At 53.0% G+C, this 19,053-nt stretch overlaps 7 protein-coding genes across 7 annotated transcripts; 1 reads left to right on the top strand and 6 right to left on the bottom strand.

Annotated features, from left to right (window-relative positions):
- Window positions 1-62: 62 nt before the first annotated feature.
- On the bottom strand, window positions 63-3,390 carry N7498_000773 (uncharacterized protein; the record flags this gene model as incomplete). Its single annotated transcript, XM_058447836.1, has 5 exons — window positions 63-854; window positions 910-1,211; window positions 1,267-1,314; window positions 1,366-3,204; window positions 3,264-3,390. 5 exons carry the CDS (start codon window positions 3,388-3,390, stop codon window positions 63-65), a joined length of 3,108 nt encoding a protein of 1,035 aa, XP_058313247.1.
- Window positions 3,391-4,382: 992 nt separating this feature from the next.
- On the bottom strand, window positions 4,383-6,268 carry N7498_000772 (putative UV radiation resistance protein (UVRAG); the record flags this gene model as incomplete). The annotated part of the gene is made up of 2 exons (XM_058447835.1): window positions 4,383-6,140; window positions 6,188-6,268. 2 exons carry the CDS (start codon window positions 6,266-6,268, stop codon window positions 4,383-4,385), a joined length of 1,839 nt encoding a protein of 612 aa, XP_058313246.1.
- A 329-nt stretch (window positions 6,269-6,597) lies between these two features.
- N7498_000771 (mitochondrial 54S ribosomal protein mL67) lies at window positions 6,598-7,764 on the top strand (the record flags this gene model as incomplete). The annotated part of the gene is made up of 2 exons (XM_058447834.1): window positions 6,598-6,879; window positions 6,997-7,764. 2 exons carry the CDS (start codon window positions 6,598-6,600, stop codon window positions 7,762-7,764), a joined length of 1,050 nt encoding a protein of 349 aa, XP_058313245.1.
- A 761-nt stretch (window positions 7,765-8,525) lies between these two features.
- Window positions 8,526-10,284, bottom strand: ptcG (type 2C protein phosphatase PTC1; the record flags this gene model as incomplete). The annotated part of the gene is made up of 2 exons (XM_058447833.1): window positions 8,526-8,969; window positions 9,031-10,284. 2 exons carry the CDS (start codon window positions 10,282-10,284, stop codon window positions 8,526-8,528), a joined length of 1,698 nt encoding a protein of 565 aa, XP_058313244.1.
- Window positions 10,285-11,291: 1,007 nt separating this feature from the next.
- N7498_000769 (PPIL2 family peptidylprolyl isomerase) lies at window positions 11,292-13,181 on the bottom strand (the record flags this gene model as incomplete). Its single annotated transcript, XM_058447832.1, has 4 exons — window positions 11,292-11,778; window positions 11,836-13,025; window positions 13,100-13,116; window positions 13,172-13,181. 4 exons carry the CDS (start codon window positions 13,179-13,181, stop codon window positions 11,292-11,294), a joined length of 1,704 nt encoding a protein of 567 aa, XP_058313243.1.
- Window positions 13,182-13,861: 680 nt separating this feature from the next.
- N7498_000768 (mRNA decapping enhancer EDC3) lies at window positions 13,862-16,096 on the bottom strand (the record flags this gene model as incomplete). The annotated part of the gene is made up of 4 exons (XM_058447831.1): window positions 13,862-14,014; window positions 14,068-14,222; window positions 14,278-15,918; window positions 15,982-16,096. 4 exons carry the CDS (start codon window positions 16,094-16,096, stop codon window positions 13,862-13,864), a joined length of 2,064 nt encoding a protein of 687 aa, XP_058313242.1.
- A 442-nt stretch (window positions 16,097-16,538) lies between these two features.
- On the bottom strand, window positions 16,539-18,843 carry N7498_000767 (DEAD/DEAH box helicase; the record flags this gene model as incomplete). The annotated part of the gene is made up of 3 exons (XM_058447830.1): window positions 16,539-17,346; window positions 17,400-17,818; window positions 17,869-18,843. 3 exons carry the CDS (start codon window positions 18,841-18,843, stop codon window positions 16,539-16,541), a joined length of 2,202 nt encoding a protein of 733 aa, XP_058313241.1.
- Window positions 18,844-19,053: the final 210 nt, after the last annotated feature.

Here is a 19,053-nt window from a genome sequence, read left to right as displayed (position 1 = left end):
AAAGGGGCAAGTGGGAAAAAAAGTACGCGTCACATCGTAGGCATCGCCAAGATAGGCCGAGTTTACAGGAACTGGGAGGTGAGTGCCCCGCCCCCAGACTCGCCCTCGCCGTTGGCGTTGCCGTCATAGCCCTCATTCAGGAGCACCTCTAGCATGTCAAACTCGCCCAGCATCGGTCCAGTTCCACCCAGGCCCTGGTCAACAACCCCGGTGGAGCTGTTGAAGAATTGATCCAGCGGCAGCGCAAACCAGTCTGGCAACCCGCCGGATGTTGCGTTCGCTCCGTTGCTGTCCCCGACGGTGTGGGGGACGACGTGACTCGGCGAGGATCGTTCCATCTCGTTGGCAGGCATGGCCGAGTTCGAGTCATAGTAGTTGTAATACACCGACGGAGGCGGCGGCATGAACGATACACCCAAGTTGGACGAGTTTATCGGCTGGGCGGGAATGTTGGCCAAAGGATCGTGGGCTGATCCGATCGGTCCTGGCGGATTCCCGTTGCTTTCCAAATACCCCAGTCCACCTCCGCTTGGAGTTGCATCTTGGCTCTGAGTCGATGACCAGGGTGCGTGCGGGCCGTCTCGACGACCTGACACGTTATCGCGCGGCGGAGAATGGGCTCGTGAAGCCGGCGCTGACCCGCGATCGGCACCTTCTCCGTCCCCTCCGCGGTCATGCGGTGCGAAACGCAGGAATCGTGTGCGGATGCTGCTTGTGAGCAGCTCCAGCAATCGAGCAACGGTGTTACTGATGTGCACGTCATCGACAACGAAGGTCCGCAGTGCCTCCACTGTCCGGTCCTGTAGGTCTAGAGAGACCCGCACGTCGTCTTCACGAGCACCGAGGGTGAAAGTCTATCAAGTGGAGTCAGTCAAAAAGGTCTTGCCATTTGATATATTGAAAACCTACTTTCAGGATGAAAATCATGCCCGAGAGGATACGGAAGAAGGTCCGAATGGGTGCATGCTTGAGACGGCCTCCGGGAACGAGTCCCTCCAGAACTGTCTGCAGGATTCGCCGCGAGGAATCCACAACTTCTTGGATATAGTGCTCGTTGACGCGATAGAGCTCCATCAGTGTCCGGAACCACCCGCTGCTGCCAGAGGTTGGTCCCGAGCCTGACCCTCCGGGCTGCACCTGGGCAGACTCACTGGACATTGTTGTCCAACGGTCGACGACCGCTTGGAGAGCAAGAGAATTGACGTAGAGCCCTGTATTGAATTAGTTGATACCACACCTATGTGGTTGAACCATTGGTTGACTCACGTGTGTACTCGTATTCGATCATCAGGATGTTTCGCATGGCCGGAGTAACTGTAATCTGTCAGTCTGCAGCCGAAGTGCTATACCAAGTCCCAAACTCACGGTTAACGCGATCCAAGTGCTGTCTGAACGCTCGCAGCTGAGGCTGGAACCAGTCGATTCGCTCCCGGTATCGTCCGCTCCTAATCAACTCCGAAGTTTGCTCGCTCGAGGCAAATAGCTGGTGATTGGCATCATACACAATCTGCGATATTTCCATCCAGCAATCTTGCATCTGGTCAAGATCCGGGCTGTCACTCTTGGCGTCAGCTGATGTTGGGGGAAGATCTTGACCCCATTCTGGCAGGGGAAGCATTGATGGGATTCCAAGCCGACCACTGCTGTGCGTAATGAAAACAAGAATCAATCGACGCAGCCGGCGCTTCCTTATCTGCTCAGGGAGTGTTTCCAGTGCACCTTTCGACTCGCTCTTGTGATCGAAAACGCCAAGCTCAAATGCCAGAGCTTGTGCAGTGCTCAAGAGCATCCACGACATCCGGTCTGATCGCCAGGCAGGCTCCAGCCATTTTTGAAAAGCGACTCGACCTTCGGCAGAGCTATTCTGTCCCTTGTTACCGATCTGTTCACTTTCGGTGTCAATATCCTTGTCGGCACGACTTTGGCTTTGGGCCTCCCTATCTAGAAGCGTGTTTTCGTCATCACCAGGGGGGAAGTGAAGATTCCGTGGGTGCCAATCGGTTAGAATCAACAACGCTTCCACAGTACCCAAAGCTCTCAAGTTTCCTTTAGCATTTGGCCTGCCTGAGTTTGATCCAAGATCGAGGCCGCGAGGCCGGCCGATACCCGGGCCTCCAGCATCGAATTTCTCCTGGCCCCAGAAGAGGCGCTCGATCATGCCGCGCAAGTATGACCAGAGGCGGTCGTGGATGTAGAATGCTCTTGTACTAGCACCATCACCCTTGGGTTTTAGATGCCGAGAAGCAATTGTGAGAATGGTCACAGCAAGTACCGGTTCCTCGGTAAGTAGCGTCCGATGTGTAGAAGGATGAGAATAGTCCGGGGTCACCACAGGGCTCATCGGTGCGAGGTTCTCATAATAGTATGCCACATACTCCATGCCCTCTTCCACCGTCATCCAGCCAGCGCGGACGAATCGCAACCGTGACCATGCTCGAATAGCGTCGATGTATCCCGGGTCTTGAAGGTTCGTCGGTTCCTCTTGGTGGCCATTATTATCGGAGACCTGAGGATCCACAATACCGGGGCCACCACCTTGGTAGTATGCATTTCCAGCCATGGACATGGCCGACCGAGGAGTTCGTGTAAGGGATCCGCTCAGGTTCCCTGGGGAGTTGCCATGCGCCAGAGGCGAAGGGCCTGAATTGAAGGAGGAAACGGATTGACGTGTAGCGAAGCGATTCAAATCCTCGGTCCGCCCCGCCGCTTCAGAGAGAAGATGTAAAGCGTCGTGGGTATTGGTAATAGCAGGTGACAACAGCTCCACGGCAGTCCGGTTCATCATGGGCTGTCCGCCGTACCCAGGCACAGAAGTGCGATCCCCTATTGGATATGTCGGCAGGGAGGGATTCCTTGATTCTAAAAACTGCCTTGCTGGGGAAGCAAGCGGCGCACTTGGAGTATATCGTTGGCTGGCTGGAGCTGGAGCCGGTGCCGGTGCCGCCTCGGACCATCTCTGGCGAGCACGAAAGGCTTCGGTATCGAGCGGCGGTTCTGATTGAGGGAAGGGTGACCCCTCAGGTAGTTCCTTTTTCGTAGGTGTCTCTCCGGTCATCATCCGCTTGTCGCGGCGGAGAACATCAGCGGCCTCAGCATCCTCGGCGGCTTCGGAGGCCTTGCGCTTGCGCCTGGTGGCCGAAAATTCACATAGTTTACTCTCACGTCGACATCGCACGCAGGGCGGGGGACGAGGATTATCGACACCTGGGGGACAGTGAACAGTCAGCTACATTTTGTAGGGAGGGGGAGGGGGATCGCCGTACTGCCTAGATCACATTTCACCTTTCGTTTGCGACACGGATCGCATGCCTGATAGCCGCGTCTATGCTGCGGGGCAGGCGACAGTGACTTGCCGGAATCTTGGCCCGTGCTATTGGTGTCCTGGCCCATGGTGAAAAAGCACCTCTCGGTAGGTGGAGAGCGTGACGCTGGGGAAGCCGATGCAAAGCGAAGATAAGCTGGAAGGCGGTGGGGGGCGAGCTTATATGAGCGCCGGCGGATTGGGCGACTCGGGAAAAAGCAAAGAGCCCTGGCGGGTTAGAGGAACGACGAAGGAAAAATTATCAAAAGAAAATTACATAAAAATCAAAATTAGACCTGAAAATTCTATCATGAAAGTGTCCCGTGGAGCCAACGTCGAGTCTCAGAGGCCTCGGCCAGCCATCAATTTCGATTGTATAATGGAATACGCCTTGCGGGGTAGCAAAAACTGTAAGAGTTACATCGCTCACGCTTTATGAATTCGCTTATGCCCGTTCATGCTGGGAAGCTAAATAACCTATAGAGCTAATAAATCATAAACTAATAGCGCATCACCAGATATTCGTGATGTCATACCTAAGTATTCTGTTGATTTGGTTCGATGTAAGACTTCGGATTCGTGGTGTATCAAGGGGCCAATTTCTACAGCCGGACCAAGAAGATATTGTAAGTGGGCCTAATTAGACGGTAATAACTGCCCGTCCGGGAGTTTTGAAGAGGACGTTTAGAAAGATACCTTGGAAAATGGAATCAAAAGATATTTAGAAATCCGTTTACAGAAATACCCGGGAGGAGATTTAGAAGCACTAAGCGGATAAAGTATTGAGGCCCATTCGCAATATCTCCTTTGGTCCGGCTGTAACGTGAAACAGCCGCCCGGGGAACAGCCTTCGTGGATAACCCTATCAAAGCCATAGGAAGCTTGAAACACGACATTTAATAGGTACATAGATTCATCAAATCTTCAATTAACTTCAATGGCAAGAAACCACATTCGCTCATGCAATTTACTGTGCTATGTACGCCTTTTGATGTACACAATGCATTCGCCCTGGAGCCAAAGCCATAGAATGCGATCAAAACAAATAAATAAAAAGAATTATCCATGTAATTGACGGAGGTTATGCCACACGGGGCGAGGGCGGCTGATTTGCCGTCTTGGGGGCGCCGTTCACGGCATGTCCATTAATCCTAGAAATCACGTCCCAAGCCTTGTGAGGATGCACCAACTCGCCAGAGGCAGCGCTGTCCATACTACCGCGTCGAGACAAATTGGGTGTCAACCGGCCAGAAAGAAGTCCCCGAATGCCTCCAGCCTTCCGTGCCGGAATCGCAGACACGCCAGCGGTGAGTATGTAAAGGAGGTATTTGAGGTTGGGGAGGGTGTGACGAATATCCAGACCGCGGGTGCCTGTCTTGTTGAGAAGGAACTCGATGTCTTTATTTAGAAGGAAGACACCGTACTCGAAGCGATAGTTCACGCTGCCCGGGTACAAGGGGAAAGTGCGCTGTGGAAGGTCCTGGGACACGGGGTCCTGGATCAAGGAGGTCGACTGGTTTGGGTTGATTGGGTAAGGGATGGCCACCGACATGTAGAAAGATAGCAGGTATACAAGATGAGCGGTGTATCCCAGTGCTGCTGCAACCACTTCGCGGTCGGTGTCTTCGAAGTTTGAGTTGGGGAGCGGCAGTCCAGAGATGGTAAAAGCAAGTGACTTGTCGGGAATTGGTTCAATGGGGTAGATGAGCGACAAATCTTCCGCAATACGACTTATCTGGCCCTTTGTATCTTCCGAATTCCGGTGGAGCAATTTCTCACAGGAGACCAACTTCTCTTGAGCATCCGGGAGATGGCCTTGGGCCTTTTCCTGCGTGAGCCGACCTAGCTCCATGGCTTCTTTGCGAGCTTTAATACTGGCAGCAAGTTCCTCTTTTCGCTTTGTGCTGGCTCTGATTTGCTTTCTCTCGGCCAACACAGCATGTTTGATAGATGAAAGGCGGTCTTCCGCTTGGGCAGCATTGCTCTCGGTCTCCAGGGCGCCTTCGTTACTTTTCAGAATGTCTCCAATCTGCGTTTCCAATCTCTCCCGAGTTGCTAGGGCATCCTGGATACACTCATCCAGATTGGCCAACCGCATCAATGCATCATAGGAAGAGGTAGGTAGCGTGGTTCCATCAGGATTCGCCCGCTGTCTTGCGCCATTGAGGAATGGCTCAACCGGGGGAAGGTCTGTCAGATTCGTGTAAACCCCGTCAGGGAAATGAAACAAGATACAATTGGTTGGAAGTGGTTGATGGAAGTTCTCAATCGTCTTCCCCAAGAACTGGAGCGATCGTAGGTTCAATTGTAACTCAACGAGCAGCTCATATTCAGGTAAATTCTCCGTCTTTGCCCAGAGCTTGACGGTCAATGTGTCCCTTCGGGAGACCAAAGGTCCAGAGGAATTCAAGTCAAACGATCGGAAATTAGGATTGGTTGCCTTGTCGACCACTTCGCTAATGTAGATTGGTTCATCGATACCCTGGCAATGAATTGAGAAAAAAGTATCCGCCATGCGGTTTTTAGTAATATCCTCCAGTCTGATCTGTCTTGTTCGAGGGTTGGGATCGTTCCAAAACATAGTACTTCGGCGTCGCAACTGGTACCTGTCGGGCTTCTTGTCTGCATGATTCTCTTGACTTGCGCGCGACTTGAGGTCTGTAAAAGACCGCGAGGGATGTATCGAGTGATTCTCATTCTGTGCTAGAATCTTCGAGGGCGACTTCAAGGTATTGGGGATATCGTCGTCATCAATCGTCTTGCCACGACCTCGCGTTGGGGGTGGAGTGACCACGAGGTTACGAACGGAAATGCCATGAAGATGTCGAAGCTTGCGGTTCTAAAGCTTGTCAGTATTGTGTTGCACGCCCTAAACATTGATCTTACCGATGCATAGAGCCACGGCCGCTCCCTGCGCGAACCGGCGTCATGTTCTGTGGCTGCGTCCATGCCGCCTGCGCCGTCCATCGCGAGTATCGAGTCGGCCAGGGAGGGGCGGGAGTTAACGCAGCTGCACGGCTATCTGATCCGAGCAGTCATTATTCGCAAAGAAAGCGAATCAAAAGAGACAAAGGACCTGCGCGTCAGCAATGGCAGAAGCAAAGCGATAAGACGATGCGGAGAGCAGGCGGCGCCAAGACCACGGCCGCCCCGTCAAAAAATCGACCTCCGATCCTCACTTCCTACGATCCCCGTCAACACCGACGAACAGCAACCCCCCGAGTCAATGCGAGAGATCTCACCGGGACCGCTCAGTTTATTCATTCTCCGGTGATCGCACACAGCCACTGGCCGCAATGGCCTCCTCCAGCGCGGCGTCAAAGCCGATCCAGAAGATCCTAGACTCAACTAAAATCGCGTCCTTGTTGAAATTCGTACGCAAGCCACCGGTTGACCCGAAGCAACCAATTCAAGGAAAGCCACGAGAGACGACCTCGAATGCATTCAAGGAGCACATCAAGCGGGAGAGCGTGCGGCTTCAGAAGGCGCTGAATTCGATCTCCCACGGCAAGCATATCTTCGTCTATCACAATGTCCGCACCAAGCAGGTGGTCTACTCCTTAACTCGGTATTTGGAGGTGAGTCTTTTAATTGTTTCCTTTCTCAGAGGCTTTCTTGCGGTATCAGCCGAAGCGTCCACCTGCTACAAGCGGATCTCGTTCGACAATCTGGCCAATGTCTAACAACCATCACAGAAGAACAACCTCCTCCGCCAGATGGTCTACCATGGCAAGAAGACCGTTCCTGCCGATCTGCGCCGAGACATGTGGATTCCATACTACTCCGTTCACTTCGGCGATGCGCGCCTCGGCCTACGAGCCTACCAACTGCTCCGCGAATTCTCGATGCAGCGACAATTTTCTCCCCCGGCCGAGATGATCACAGTGACAAAAGAGTACCTGGCACTGAAGCGACCGAAGAACCCGGTAGAGGCGGAGGAGTTCGATGAACTGAACAAGAAGCGGATCGGCAAGCCGATGCAAAAGAAGGAGCGTGCCCGGGTTCTCATGGACCAAAAGGCTACCTCCGTGGCGGACATTGCTGCTGTCCTAGCCATCCAACAAGAGGAAATCCAGAACGGGCTCCTGGAGGATGACTACAAGCGAGGATACCTGACCAAGAAGGCTCGCCAACGCCGCCGCGAGGCCCTTGAGCGCGAGAACGAGCAGGCTATTAAGAACATGGCTCGGATCGGGGCGCTCGAGAAGCAGCTGAGTGAGCAGGACCGGACCGGAGTGCAGGTCAAGATTGGCGAGGAGGATGGTGCATACCCCGAGAACGTCGAGTCCGTCAAGCTTCTCTGGCGGGATGCGCACGATGCGCACTATGCCGAGTCGTGGCCCAGCAATGTCGAGCACGGCGAGCTGGAGATCAAGCGCAGTGCTATCATTGGCCGGGAGCGACACCTGGATGGCACCGATGAGGTTGTTACGGAGCATGAGTTCAATGAGCGGAAGGAGTAAGCGGTCATCGTCTTGATGGTGTCGCTTCTGCTTTTTTCCCAGCCTTGTCTCTTTCTTCGCCCGCATTGAGCGATTGTGCAATTGTTGATATCCCATACCTCCTTCCATCCTTTGGACTCAGGCGATGGGTGATTGTGTAATTTTTTTTTCCCTTTTGATAGGTTTTGCCCCAGCTACTGGAACCACTTGCATAAATTGTATTTTTAGACAATTCTTCACTATAGTGAAAAACAAAGATAGTCCAAAGTCTCCGACTCCCAGTATGATATTCTACGAGAGTAACCCTTATTCATCACGCATGTCGCAGTCAAAACGTTGCCCGTCTCAATTTACATTGTGAACAAAAGCCATACATACACGAGGTCACAAGTCATCGAGAAGTGATATTCAAGAACAAAATAGAATGACAAGATAAAAAGGTCTTAGTCTCATGAACCCAGGACGGGCAAAAGTTCCAAATAGATAGGAAAGATGCCGATAGCAAGGACACTGCGACAGCCTGGTCCAATTTCCTTGTTGGCGGCAACACGAGTGAAATAAAAAACAGGGGAAGGGGTGCAAATCATAATTGACGCCGATGTGCAATGTAAGGCAACAGGAGCAGAACAATAGAAGAAACCTCCGAACCCAACGTCGGCCACGTTGCTCTTTGGAGTATCAACGGCGAGTAACGGAGAACAAAAAAAGTATGTGCACGTTCTATCTGCTTGCTGCTCCTGCAAAATCCGAGGCATGCCGTTTCAGAATATGGCTTGGGGCAATCAGCGAGTCTCCCGGCCTTCTGGCGGGTTCAGGATGTCCACCGAGGGCAAATGGCTAGGGTCGTCGATAGCTATCTCCGGCCCCGCTTCTTGATCGCTGTTCGCCATCTTTTCGAGGATTGCTTCATTGGCTTGTTCGGCTGACTCTGGGTCGTCGGCTATCCCTGCGCTGGCTATGCTTTTCCTGGCGCCCTCCACAATCTTGTCGGCTTCACTGACGCCGTGGGGAACATTGACGGGATCACCATCGACACCAATTGGCTCAGCCCTGCTGGTGACGACGTCCTTGACCCGGTTTGAATCGAGGCGGATGACCATACATGAAAGGTTATCGGTGCTGAACCGCGCGAGAGCATGATCCACGAGGATCTTGGAGGCGTTCTGAGCGTCTTGCACATTGCGTATAAGATCGACGGCCTCTTGGTCACTGCAGACATCCCATAACTAAAAGAAAGTATTAGCCATTACGAACACAACCAGAGGATAGAAACAGATGAAAACTTACCCCATCGCAAGCCAGAATAATAAATTCATCTGCATCAGGCTGGATAACCGTCTCGGTTGTATAAGGATGCCCGGTCACCAGGTCCTTGAGATAGGCATCACCCAAAGCTCGGGTGACAGCTAGCACTCCGTTAACACGGTTGTTGAGGATGAGACCTCCAGCGTTGGAAATTCTCTTCCCTTCATTCTCGTCACTGCCCTTGTGGTCGTACGATAGACGAAGAGCTTTCCCGTTACGACACAAGACGATGCGAGCATCACCAACATTTGCCGTGTACAGGACACGTTGACGAGCGGCCTTTTCTTGCAACTGGGGGAGGGATCCACCGGATGGAGCTCCTTGGGTCGGTGTCTCAGTGGTCTCGGAATTGGTCGCAGCCGCAGCTGCAGGGGCCAAAGCAGCGGATCCAGTGGCTGAACTTGAGCTGGGGATACGGTCTTCCCAACGAAGCACGGCAGTCACGGCTGTACACCCGCTGTTCTTGAGAGGCAACTTCTCCAACTGCTGGTCGACGCTGGTAAATGTCTGGTCAAGAAGCTCGGGCACGGGCGTGTTGGGGCTTCTCCGCATGATCTCTTCAAGAATCAAATGCAGCTTCTTCCCGCACCACTCGGCTGCAAATGTGCCAGCATGCCCATCGAAAATCGCAAAGTATCCGTTGTCTGTTTCCACCACATTTTTCGAATCCTCGGAGCCCTCACTCGCGGCGCCAGGGGGTTCGTTGCCGTTTATATCCGGCGGTGCATTCGGGGCCGGAGTACCTAAAAAGTTGTACAAGTAGGAATGTGTATCCTCCATTGTGCGGCGACATTTTCGGTTCTTGTCTTCTGTGACACCGACGCGGAAAGACGAGCGCGCCGTAGGTGCGGATTCACCGGCAGAGTTGTTGAACGACCCTTGAGGGACGCTGAGGGCCGGATCCATCTTCCCCAGTTTCTCGAGCGGACTCTCCGAGATCGACGGGCTGGTGCTGAACGAAGAAGATTCCCGACCACCGTTCAAACTAAGGGAATTCTTGGCGTTACTGAAGAAGGTCGCCGCTTTCGTAACGGTGCTACTCCTGCGTTTCTTATCGCTGGCAGGGCTTTGGTCTTCACTCTGACGACGAAAGAATCCAGCGCCGGGCGGGGAAAACCTCTTGTCGCGAGGACTAGCGTTTTCGGGCTGAAGGCTCAAGGAACTCGTGTCGATTCCGGCAACGGGGGGAGAAGAGTCGATTCTGTCTTTGGGTGGGCTCGAGGAGCCACTGAACATTCTGTTCAGCAACCCACCCTGAGAAGAAAAGCTGCGGCGCTGTTTACCTGCCAGCTTGATTGTATCCCTGACGGACGGGGGCGATTCGAGGTGGGAGGTTGGTGGGGGTGAGGGCGGATGGCGATACGGCGGACTGACGTATGGTCGGCCGATCGGACGATAGAGGTGAAGGGCTATACGGTCACAGGCATTAACGTCGATCTGAATTTGAGCACAGAGTCATGCAAAGCTGATGGTGTAGTGAAAGAGTGAAAGAGGCAACGCAAGACACATAATCAATGGGGGGAGCTGGGGGCAAAGAGGGGAAGTTCCCTCAGCTTCGCGGAAGCGAGCGCTTAGGGATAAACAGTCCATTGAGATGAGATAGAGCTATGCTGGGGCAAGATGAAGCTATCCAGATGCACAGACGCACTCCGTCACCTTCTCATAGAAGGAGAGCGAGACTCATGCTTATGGCCCAACCCCCGAGCGGAACCCCCGGAGAACAATGCATATTGTGGCGAGTGCTGCAAGTCAAGCTTACCGTGATGGACAAAGAGTGTACTGAGGTACTTGAAGTAGGCAGAATTGCGTGAGGGTGCACAGAGATGAGTTGGGGTGATGATATCCGGAAGAGGAAACTGGGTTGACTCCGCCCCGTTGCGTACGAGACTCGAGGCGGAGGAGCCAAGAACGGAGTGGGCGAGTGGGCCTCGGGGGCGACTATCCTAGGCGCTTGTAACTGGTGGTCAACTCCTCCGTACTCCGTAGGTATCGGAGTATTCGACTACATGTATTTGACTGCCATTGTTGCAAGGGGCTCGCGCTGACTCTGATCTGCCGATCCCCGCTGACCTTGGAACTACAAAAAAAAAAAAGAACGTTCGTCATCATTTTTGGGCTCCGCAAACTACCTCAACTTGGGTATGACCTCACCTTTTGCACTAAACTCCACCCAAAATAATTAAAAATCATGTACATTTACCCGTGTAAAACCGGACCTCGAGAGTGAAACTATGGAAATGAGGCTACCAGGAGCTAAAGTCTCCGAAGCCCCCAGTACCCTTAGCCTTCTTGCGAGCAGGCTCGGGTTCAGGCTCGTCCACAAATTCCATGATCTCGTCTTCTTCACGATCGGCCAGCGCAGCTTTTAGGTATTTGCCAACACCGATGGATTCACCGTCCGTGTTTGCACCGTGTCCACGGACGCGCTTCCCGGTCCAGGTGACCCGATCGTCGTCCATGCGACGAGACGCCTCGCTATCGTCGACCGTTGAGGCCGCCGGATCCTGTGTGTCCTCTGCGCGTTTCTGCTTGAGAAAATCCTCGAAGGGATCGACAAACACCGTGACATCCTTGATGCGGATCTCGGGGGTAGGTCGATTAGTTGATGATTCAACGGGGTTGGTTTCCAGCCTGTTGAGTGTGGCGGATGAAGGAGTCGGGTCGTCGATGAGTCGCCCAAAGACCGTGTGTTTTCGGTCGAGATGAGGTAAAGCTCGGTAGGCGAAGAAGCTAGTAACGCACTCGTTAGCTAGATGGTAACTCGAGCTGGGTAGTTTCTCAACTCACAATTGACTGCTGTTCGTGTTCTTTCCCTTGTTGGCCATGCTCAGCGTGCCTCGCGCGTCGTGCTTCAGGGGTCCTTCAAACTCGTCGGCAAAGTACTTGCCCCAAACACTCTCGCCACCTCGTCCGGTGCCGGTGGGATCACCGCCTTGGATCATGAATCCTTTGATATTGCGATGGAAGGTGACATCTTTGTAGTATCCCTTCTTGGCAAGCTGGATGAAATTCCACACGGCCTTGGGTGCATATTCGGGATATAGCTCCACGTTCAGGTGCCCGCCAGTGGTATCGATCCGCGCGTAGCCTTTGCCCTTGACCCTACCCCGTTTGAGCATATACTCCTCCTCGGATAGGAGTGCCAATTCTGCCGATGTATGAGGTGTCAATCCTGTGCTGGTGAATGAGGCGGCAGCCTTGCCCGTCGTGAATCGTGCAGCGTTATAGGGTGTAGGCTTCCCCGGCTGGGCCTGTCCCGATTTGGAGGTAGCTGAGCCCGAGCCAGACTTGGAAACCGCTTTAGAGCCAGCAGGGCCAGCCTGCTGCTGTGCGCGCTCCGCACGTGCTTTGGCCACTGCCTCCTTCGCCTTTAAGATCTTGGCCGAACTCCCCAGCGCATTCGTATTAACACTGCCCGACGCCTGGTTTTCCTCCAGAATCTCGGTTTCTCCTTCCTTCAAGTAATTGAACGAACTGAGGTTGCGAGACTCGATATTCTGCGGGTCCTGCAGGGTAATGATATCCTTGCGGCTGAACTCCTCGTCAGTGACGAGATCGCGCCAGAGCTTCCCCTTGATGTTTAGCCGATCAACCGTATCCCACGAGAACACATTTCCCGTATTGCGCAGAGCGACAATGTGTGTATTATCCGTCAAGACCTTGTAGGTAACCGGGTCGACGTAATCGCCCTCCTCGTTCTTCGCGATGGTGAGCTTGATCAAGTCGGAGCTTTTCAGCGGCGACCCATCCACCGGATTCGTCCCATGCTTCTTAATCCACGGCAGGATGTTTGTGAGATCGAAGATAGTTCCCGTGGGTGTGCAGACCGGATGCGCAAATGGCTGAAGGGAGAGGGAGCAGAAATTGAATGGCAAGCGTTTGAATGCCGCGTGAGGGCCTCCATTTCTGGCCCTGGCAACGCCAGCGCCCGCGCTGGCTGAGAATGCATCTTCAGATGCCCACTCGGAGTGGGTGATCTATTAACGCGAGTGTTAGCGGATATCCAATATGCGACGGAGCGGGAGGTGGGCAACTGAGAGGGATCGCATACGTAAAGCTTGTCCGTTCCTATTTCAGGGATTGTCAGTCTCTATTCCCTACAAATAGAGGTTTCAGGACCTACCTTTACCCATGGTGCGCGAAGCTCAAGCTTTTGTCGACTCTCTTTTTTCGACTCGAAAGTCCGCGAGAATGACGCAGGGTGTTCTAGCCCTTTCGGGACTAGCTCATTATGCCTGGACACCTGAAAATATGGACGTCTCATAGTTAGTCGGGACGCGATGTTCTCCCCCAAGCTTGATCAAGCAGAAATGCCATCGTCCTCCTCAGAAGAAACCTCTCTCTTCCTCGTACACGACGGCATTTCTTTCCCGTACGTCGTCTTCATTATCCCTGATACTAGGTATTGGCGAATGGATAAGCGAATGTTCAAAAGGCTGCCTATATATCTATATCTCTGCCAATATCTGCCGGGTTATTTTTATAGATGTCTTGCTAGATGTTCTCATAAAAGTCCAATTGGAAGGTTATACTAAGGCTCATTGTGGTTGAAGTGGCATACAGTACTTAGGATCTCCCATCTACTAGACGGCCGTAGTGCACGAAAAGCTAACGCCTAAGTGGTCTCTCCGCCAGCCTAAAGTAATGGAATCGGCCTCAAGACTATTCCAAGGCTCCCGAGGTCCCATGCTCGAGTTATGATATTATACGCACGAGTGTACAAATGGTTAGGGAGTTAAATTCGGTGGATTAACCCTGGTGGGAATTGAACGCCTGGGATCGCTAGAGATATATGTACATGATTTTCCCTTCCTTAAAGAACATCTAGGAGAAACGCCGGATGGGCCACGAGCCGCGCTCGGTATCCCCTGATCCCGAAACAAACGCCTTGTATGAATTCATAACGAGAGCGGATGGAGAATCCACTCAAGAAGCCAGGGTCTGGAGCCGCAGAGGTACCACCCATCTGTTCCCGAAATCGATCCCATGGCGTCTTCTGGTTCCATACTTCCGCCATACGATCTGTGGGATGCCAATATCGGCTACGGTGACGTTCCAGGTAAGCCCCTCGCCGGCGAGTAGGGCGTTCAGAATACCGGTCTTCGGGGCGCCAAGACACACCACGGATGAGGTGTTGATGCACAGTCGGCCCCCATCAACAATAGCCGCCTCGCCTGTAACCAGATGTTAGTTAATTATGGAAAAAGAAAGCTCAATGAGAAGACATACCACTCGAAGCTGACATCCCCGACGGAACGTCAACCGAGAGCACATGGACATTGCTCCGGTTCACCCATGAGATCATTTCAAAGGCAACGGCTTGGTCGTCAGTGCGAAGGTCGTCGAAGGCGACGTGCATGCCAAACAAGGCGTCAATCACCAGATCAGGAGCCAACTCAGCTGTAGAAAGACGAGCTGAGAGATCCTCCCACTTGAGAACGCGTCCTCCAATCTTCCGGAAGATCTCCAGTTGCTTGCGACAGTTCTCCAGCAGCTCAGCTTCGTGCTCTAACCCGAGCACACAGACGGTGACACGGTGGCCACGGTTACGCAGGTGGCGCGCTGCCGAAATAGCACGAGCCCCAGTGCGGTGGTTGCCAGTGATAATCAGGATGGTGGGCGCAGCCGCATCGTCAGAAAGGAGGCCAACAGCTGCTTCTGCGATGCCTCGGCCTGCATTCTCAGTAATGATGTCTTCGCTCAAGCCGAACTCGGCTACTGCGATCTGCTCGACCTCGAGTGTTTGGAGTGGGCTCACGGTCGGGCAGCTACGGTTGGTAGTTGACAGTCGCAGAGATGCACTCGATACACTGGGGCCGATCATAGGCGAAACAGATGATCTGCCGGGCCGAGGACTTGTAGTACGAGATGTGTTCAGCTGAGTGCGGCCTATCGCAGTGATCTGTGGCATGGTGGCCTGTCCCAGAACTGCGCTGCCCTTGCGAGATGTCTGAATGCGCGTCGATGCTCTCGATCGCTCACGCCCGGAGATGTTCTCGCTGCTGAGTCTGGTATCGCTGAAGACAGCATCGTCGCCGAAATCGCTGTTCTGCGGACTGTCGAGCACGTTCTCGGTCCAGTGAAGGTTCTTTCCACCATTAGTTCCCGGCTTGACCTTTCGGTTGAAGCTGACAAGGCGAGCCTCATCAGCCGTCGTGTCATCGTTTCGTATCTCCTCAAACACGCGTCGCTTGTCGAACTTGGACAGATTACTTTGGAAATCAAATTCTCCCAGTTCCTGAATGTCCGTTGCATCCTCCGTAGCCCATCCACTGGGGTCTTCCTCATAAGCACGGCGGGTCTTCTTCTTGCGAAGCTTTGCGCCGGGCTGCATCTTGTGTTCGGGGGAGGCTAGGTTCACCGGGACGGCGGGCTCGACGAATGCAGTCTGGCGCCAGCCTTTGCTCTTCGGGTTGGTGCTGGCGGCGGCACTATGTTTGCTCGTGAATCCATCATCGTTGGCTCGTCGGCTTCGGCGCGATGGCTGCTTGGTTGGGGTCAAGTTCTCCTGGAGTTCCTTCACCTGCGAGGTTCCGTGTATGCCAGCTCTTCCACTATCCACATTCAACTCAAGGTCACTGAATGGTTCAGTCAAGGAGGCAGCGAGTGGCGGGGCATGCTGAGTCTGCGGCCTGGGAGCAGGTGCCTTGGCGACTTCGGAAGGGGGTTTGGAATAGCTCAGAATCGCCGGGTCGACAAACTGCTGCTGGGTAGGAGGGGCATTGGATTGATGAGAACGCTGTACTGGAGCATCTTGCATCTGCTGATGCTGCGGGGGAGGTTTGTTGGTCGATTCCAGAGAGAGGTCGATAATCGAGGAGGCGTCCAGGGAGTAGTGGGGGAGGCGCTGACCGTTCCACAGGAGTGTGACTAGAAGAAATACGGTCAATCGGTCAGCAGGGTCCAAGAAACTTATCATTTCTGGTGTCATACCATTGTGAAGCAATAGGTTTTGTCCAATCACATCAGCAACCTGGCCTTGGAGCTTCCCACCTGGCGGTGTTCGAAGGCTCACAAGCACGTTGTACCCAATGAACTCGGAAGCCATGTTCACTGGATCTCACGCGTAATCTGGGATACCAGAAGCATTGGAGAGAGTAATTGATACGATGTGCAGACGGGGGTAAGCAGAGGACAAAACCTGCAGATGAAAAAGAAAGCTCAGGCAGCTTCGAGGGCAGTGTCACGTGTTGTTATCGATAAGCAGTGTGGGGGATGAGCGCGTGTATCTGAGTAAAACACGCAAACCACGCGTTTGAGGCTGTTTGCCTGTGCCGGTGTGAGGATGTAAGACGAGCCGGTATTAATGATTAATCGGTCTACACCCATCGACATCTATATTGGAACCTGGAATATTGCGCTAACAAGAGGGAGAGAAGACAAGAAATGGTAATTCTGGGGATATCTCTATATTGAATCGAGACATAGATAACATAAAAGCCCCAACCAAATCGGTACAATGAGTATTGCGCTTCTATAGACCATCACACCTATATAGCATTTATGAACTCATCAAGTCCATTTTCAAACCCACTGCCGGTTTTCTTGGGCTTGATGACTTGGTTGATGGACACCAAGTTATTATAGAAATCGACAACCTTAGGGTGAACCATAACCTTTCGAGGCTCGAAACGAGTAACTTGTAGTCCGGCCTGAGAGGTTGCCCGACTCAGAGCCACATAGGCCTGACCCTTCTCGAAAACTCGACCCAAGTCGACCTTAACTCGCTGGAGAGTCTGACCTTGGGCCTTGTGGATCGAAAGGGCCCACGCCAGAATCAATGGCACTTGTTGACGTTGCGCTTGAACTTCTCCGTTGGGAAGCTCAATTTTCCAAGCCTCGGGTTGACAAAGTAGATGTCTTTCGGTGCCATCGGGCTGCACAAAGCATACCAGCGGCCATTTTCGCGTCACGGTAACTCCGCCTTCCTTGTGTGCCATGGGCTTGAGCTTCTTCCTTGCACGAGCGAGACCTTCATCGTCACTTGCATTGCCATCACCTCCGGCAAAGTCCCCTTCGTTGTCTCGATAATAGTCAAAGGTCGATTCGTCCATAAAGGCAACTACTCGTCCAATAGATCCGTTGACAAGGCTGTCCTCCATGTTTTTGATAAGCATCACTTGGGCGCCTTTTTTGAGGTGAATAGTTTGCGGGGCCATGCAGTTAGACAGGAGTTTCTCGCGATGTTGGACGTCCTGGATGGTGCCAGAATCCACAGCGTTAAATGTCATGAGCTCGCCAGAGAGTCTATGCATCCGCTGAGAATTTGCGTTCTCAACCTCAGAACGCGTAGGGAACCTTCGTAAAATTAGCATGTGTACAGAAATTAGTCAAAGGGAAAGATGTCGTACAATTCAGTTGCATCAAGCGAGTCATGGAAGTTGAGCGGCCTGGAGAGCTTCCTGAACGCATCGATTGTCGACGGGCTAATGTTGCCCAGTCGCATCTCATTAAGCATCGCCGCAAACTCAGGATCACGTTGACGGAATACATGGGTCAGAAGGATGGTGTGCTGGATACAAGTATTCCAGGAAGCCGCGGAGAACGCAAACTTTGCCTCGCGGTTGCTTCCATCCGGCACCGGTGGCAATTGGAAGAAGTCACCAGTCACAACGAGTTGAATGCCTCCAAATGGACGCCCGTTGTTGCGAATGCGCCGGGCAATTTCCTCGAGTTTATCAAAAAGGTCCCCATCAACCATCGACACTTCATCAACGACGAGAACCTTGGTGCGTAGCCAGCGGTTTCGTGCTTTTTGGTTCTTCTTAATCTATTGATTGTCAGAATTTGGGCCTTTCTAGCCGAATAGAGGTGACGCACCTTCTTAACCAATTCAGGCACGGCCTCTTTGCCCAGTCCAATGCCGGCGAAGCTGTGAAGAGTGACACCCTCGATGTTACAAGCTGCGAGGCCTGTGGATGCCGTCACCGCTACTCGATCTGGCTCTCGCTTGTATTTTCTGCGCAAGTGTTTGATGATCTCTCGCATGAGGACGGACTTTCCAGTACCTGCCGATCCAGTGAAGAAGATACTCTTTCCACGTTCAACAACGGCATCGAGAACAGCCTTTTGTTCATCGCTCAGGAATATGCCGGCAACCTTTTCCTCGCTCTGGGGTTGTGGGACTTCCTCGCCTTTTTGATTCTTCTTGTATTCCCGCCTCAATTCTTTCTGCTCTTCCTTGATCGCGCTCGCACTCTTGTTCCAAGGTTCTGACGGCTTTGTACGCTTCGGTGTCACAAATCTGGGAAGTTCCTTCTTTTCTTGATCGGGTTCTTCCTTGGCTTCCTTCAGCCATGGCAGAGTGCGCGGTCTGGGAGGCGGCTGGAAGTGAGAAGGTGGGGAGGAGGACCACGGGATTTGGATGCTGCTTGAAGGCGCGGCACGTTCCTGCGAGGCAGGTGGCAATTCCGGATATGTTATATTTGACTGCGGCTGGCTTCCATTAAGAGGCGCCGCATTATTATCGTTCGAGCTTGTAAGGTCGATGGTGGGATAAGTCACAATGTCCGGCTTCGTAGGTTTACTGACGGCCGGCGCGGTAAACGGAAGAGGTTCATCGATATCAAGGTCGAGGTCATCATCAAAGTCGTTTTCGTCAAAGTAAACAGAGCTGTGGAGGGAACCGAGTGAGGACTCCCCGCCATTGTGCATCTCTATCTTGCGCTTGACGCCGGAGGATTGGGGAGGAGGTGGTGAAGGCTTGGAGGTCACAATTGTGTTTGCGCGCAGGAAATTAGACTGAAGAGGTTTATGAACCCCTCCAGGATGGTCCTTAACGGCCTTTTTGAACATTGCGGGTTCCAGGGCAGGGCGTAATGTGGACGAACACGCGGACGGCGAGCCTGTCCGGGAGCAATTCAGCGAGAGAGACTGAAAACTTCGTAGACGCCGTATCCTGGGCCTGGCTACATGCATAAACGAAAACGCTAAGACCCGACAAGTGTTGTTGCAGGATGCCAATGCGGATTCAAGGTGACTTGATTCTCGGAACGCGTGACAGAC

This window comes from Penicillium cinerascens (genome assembly GCF_028974065.1).
Source record: "Penicillium cinerascens strain IBT 15544 chromosome Unknown contig_16_segment0_segment0, whole genome shotgun sequence".
Lineage (NCBI taxonomy): Eukaryota > Fungi > Ascomycota > Eurotiomycetes > Eurotiales > Aspergillaceae > Penicillium > Penicillium cinerascens.
This window is presented reverse-complemented; position numbering and strand designations above follow the sequence as displayed.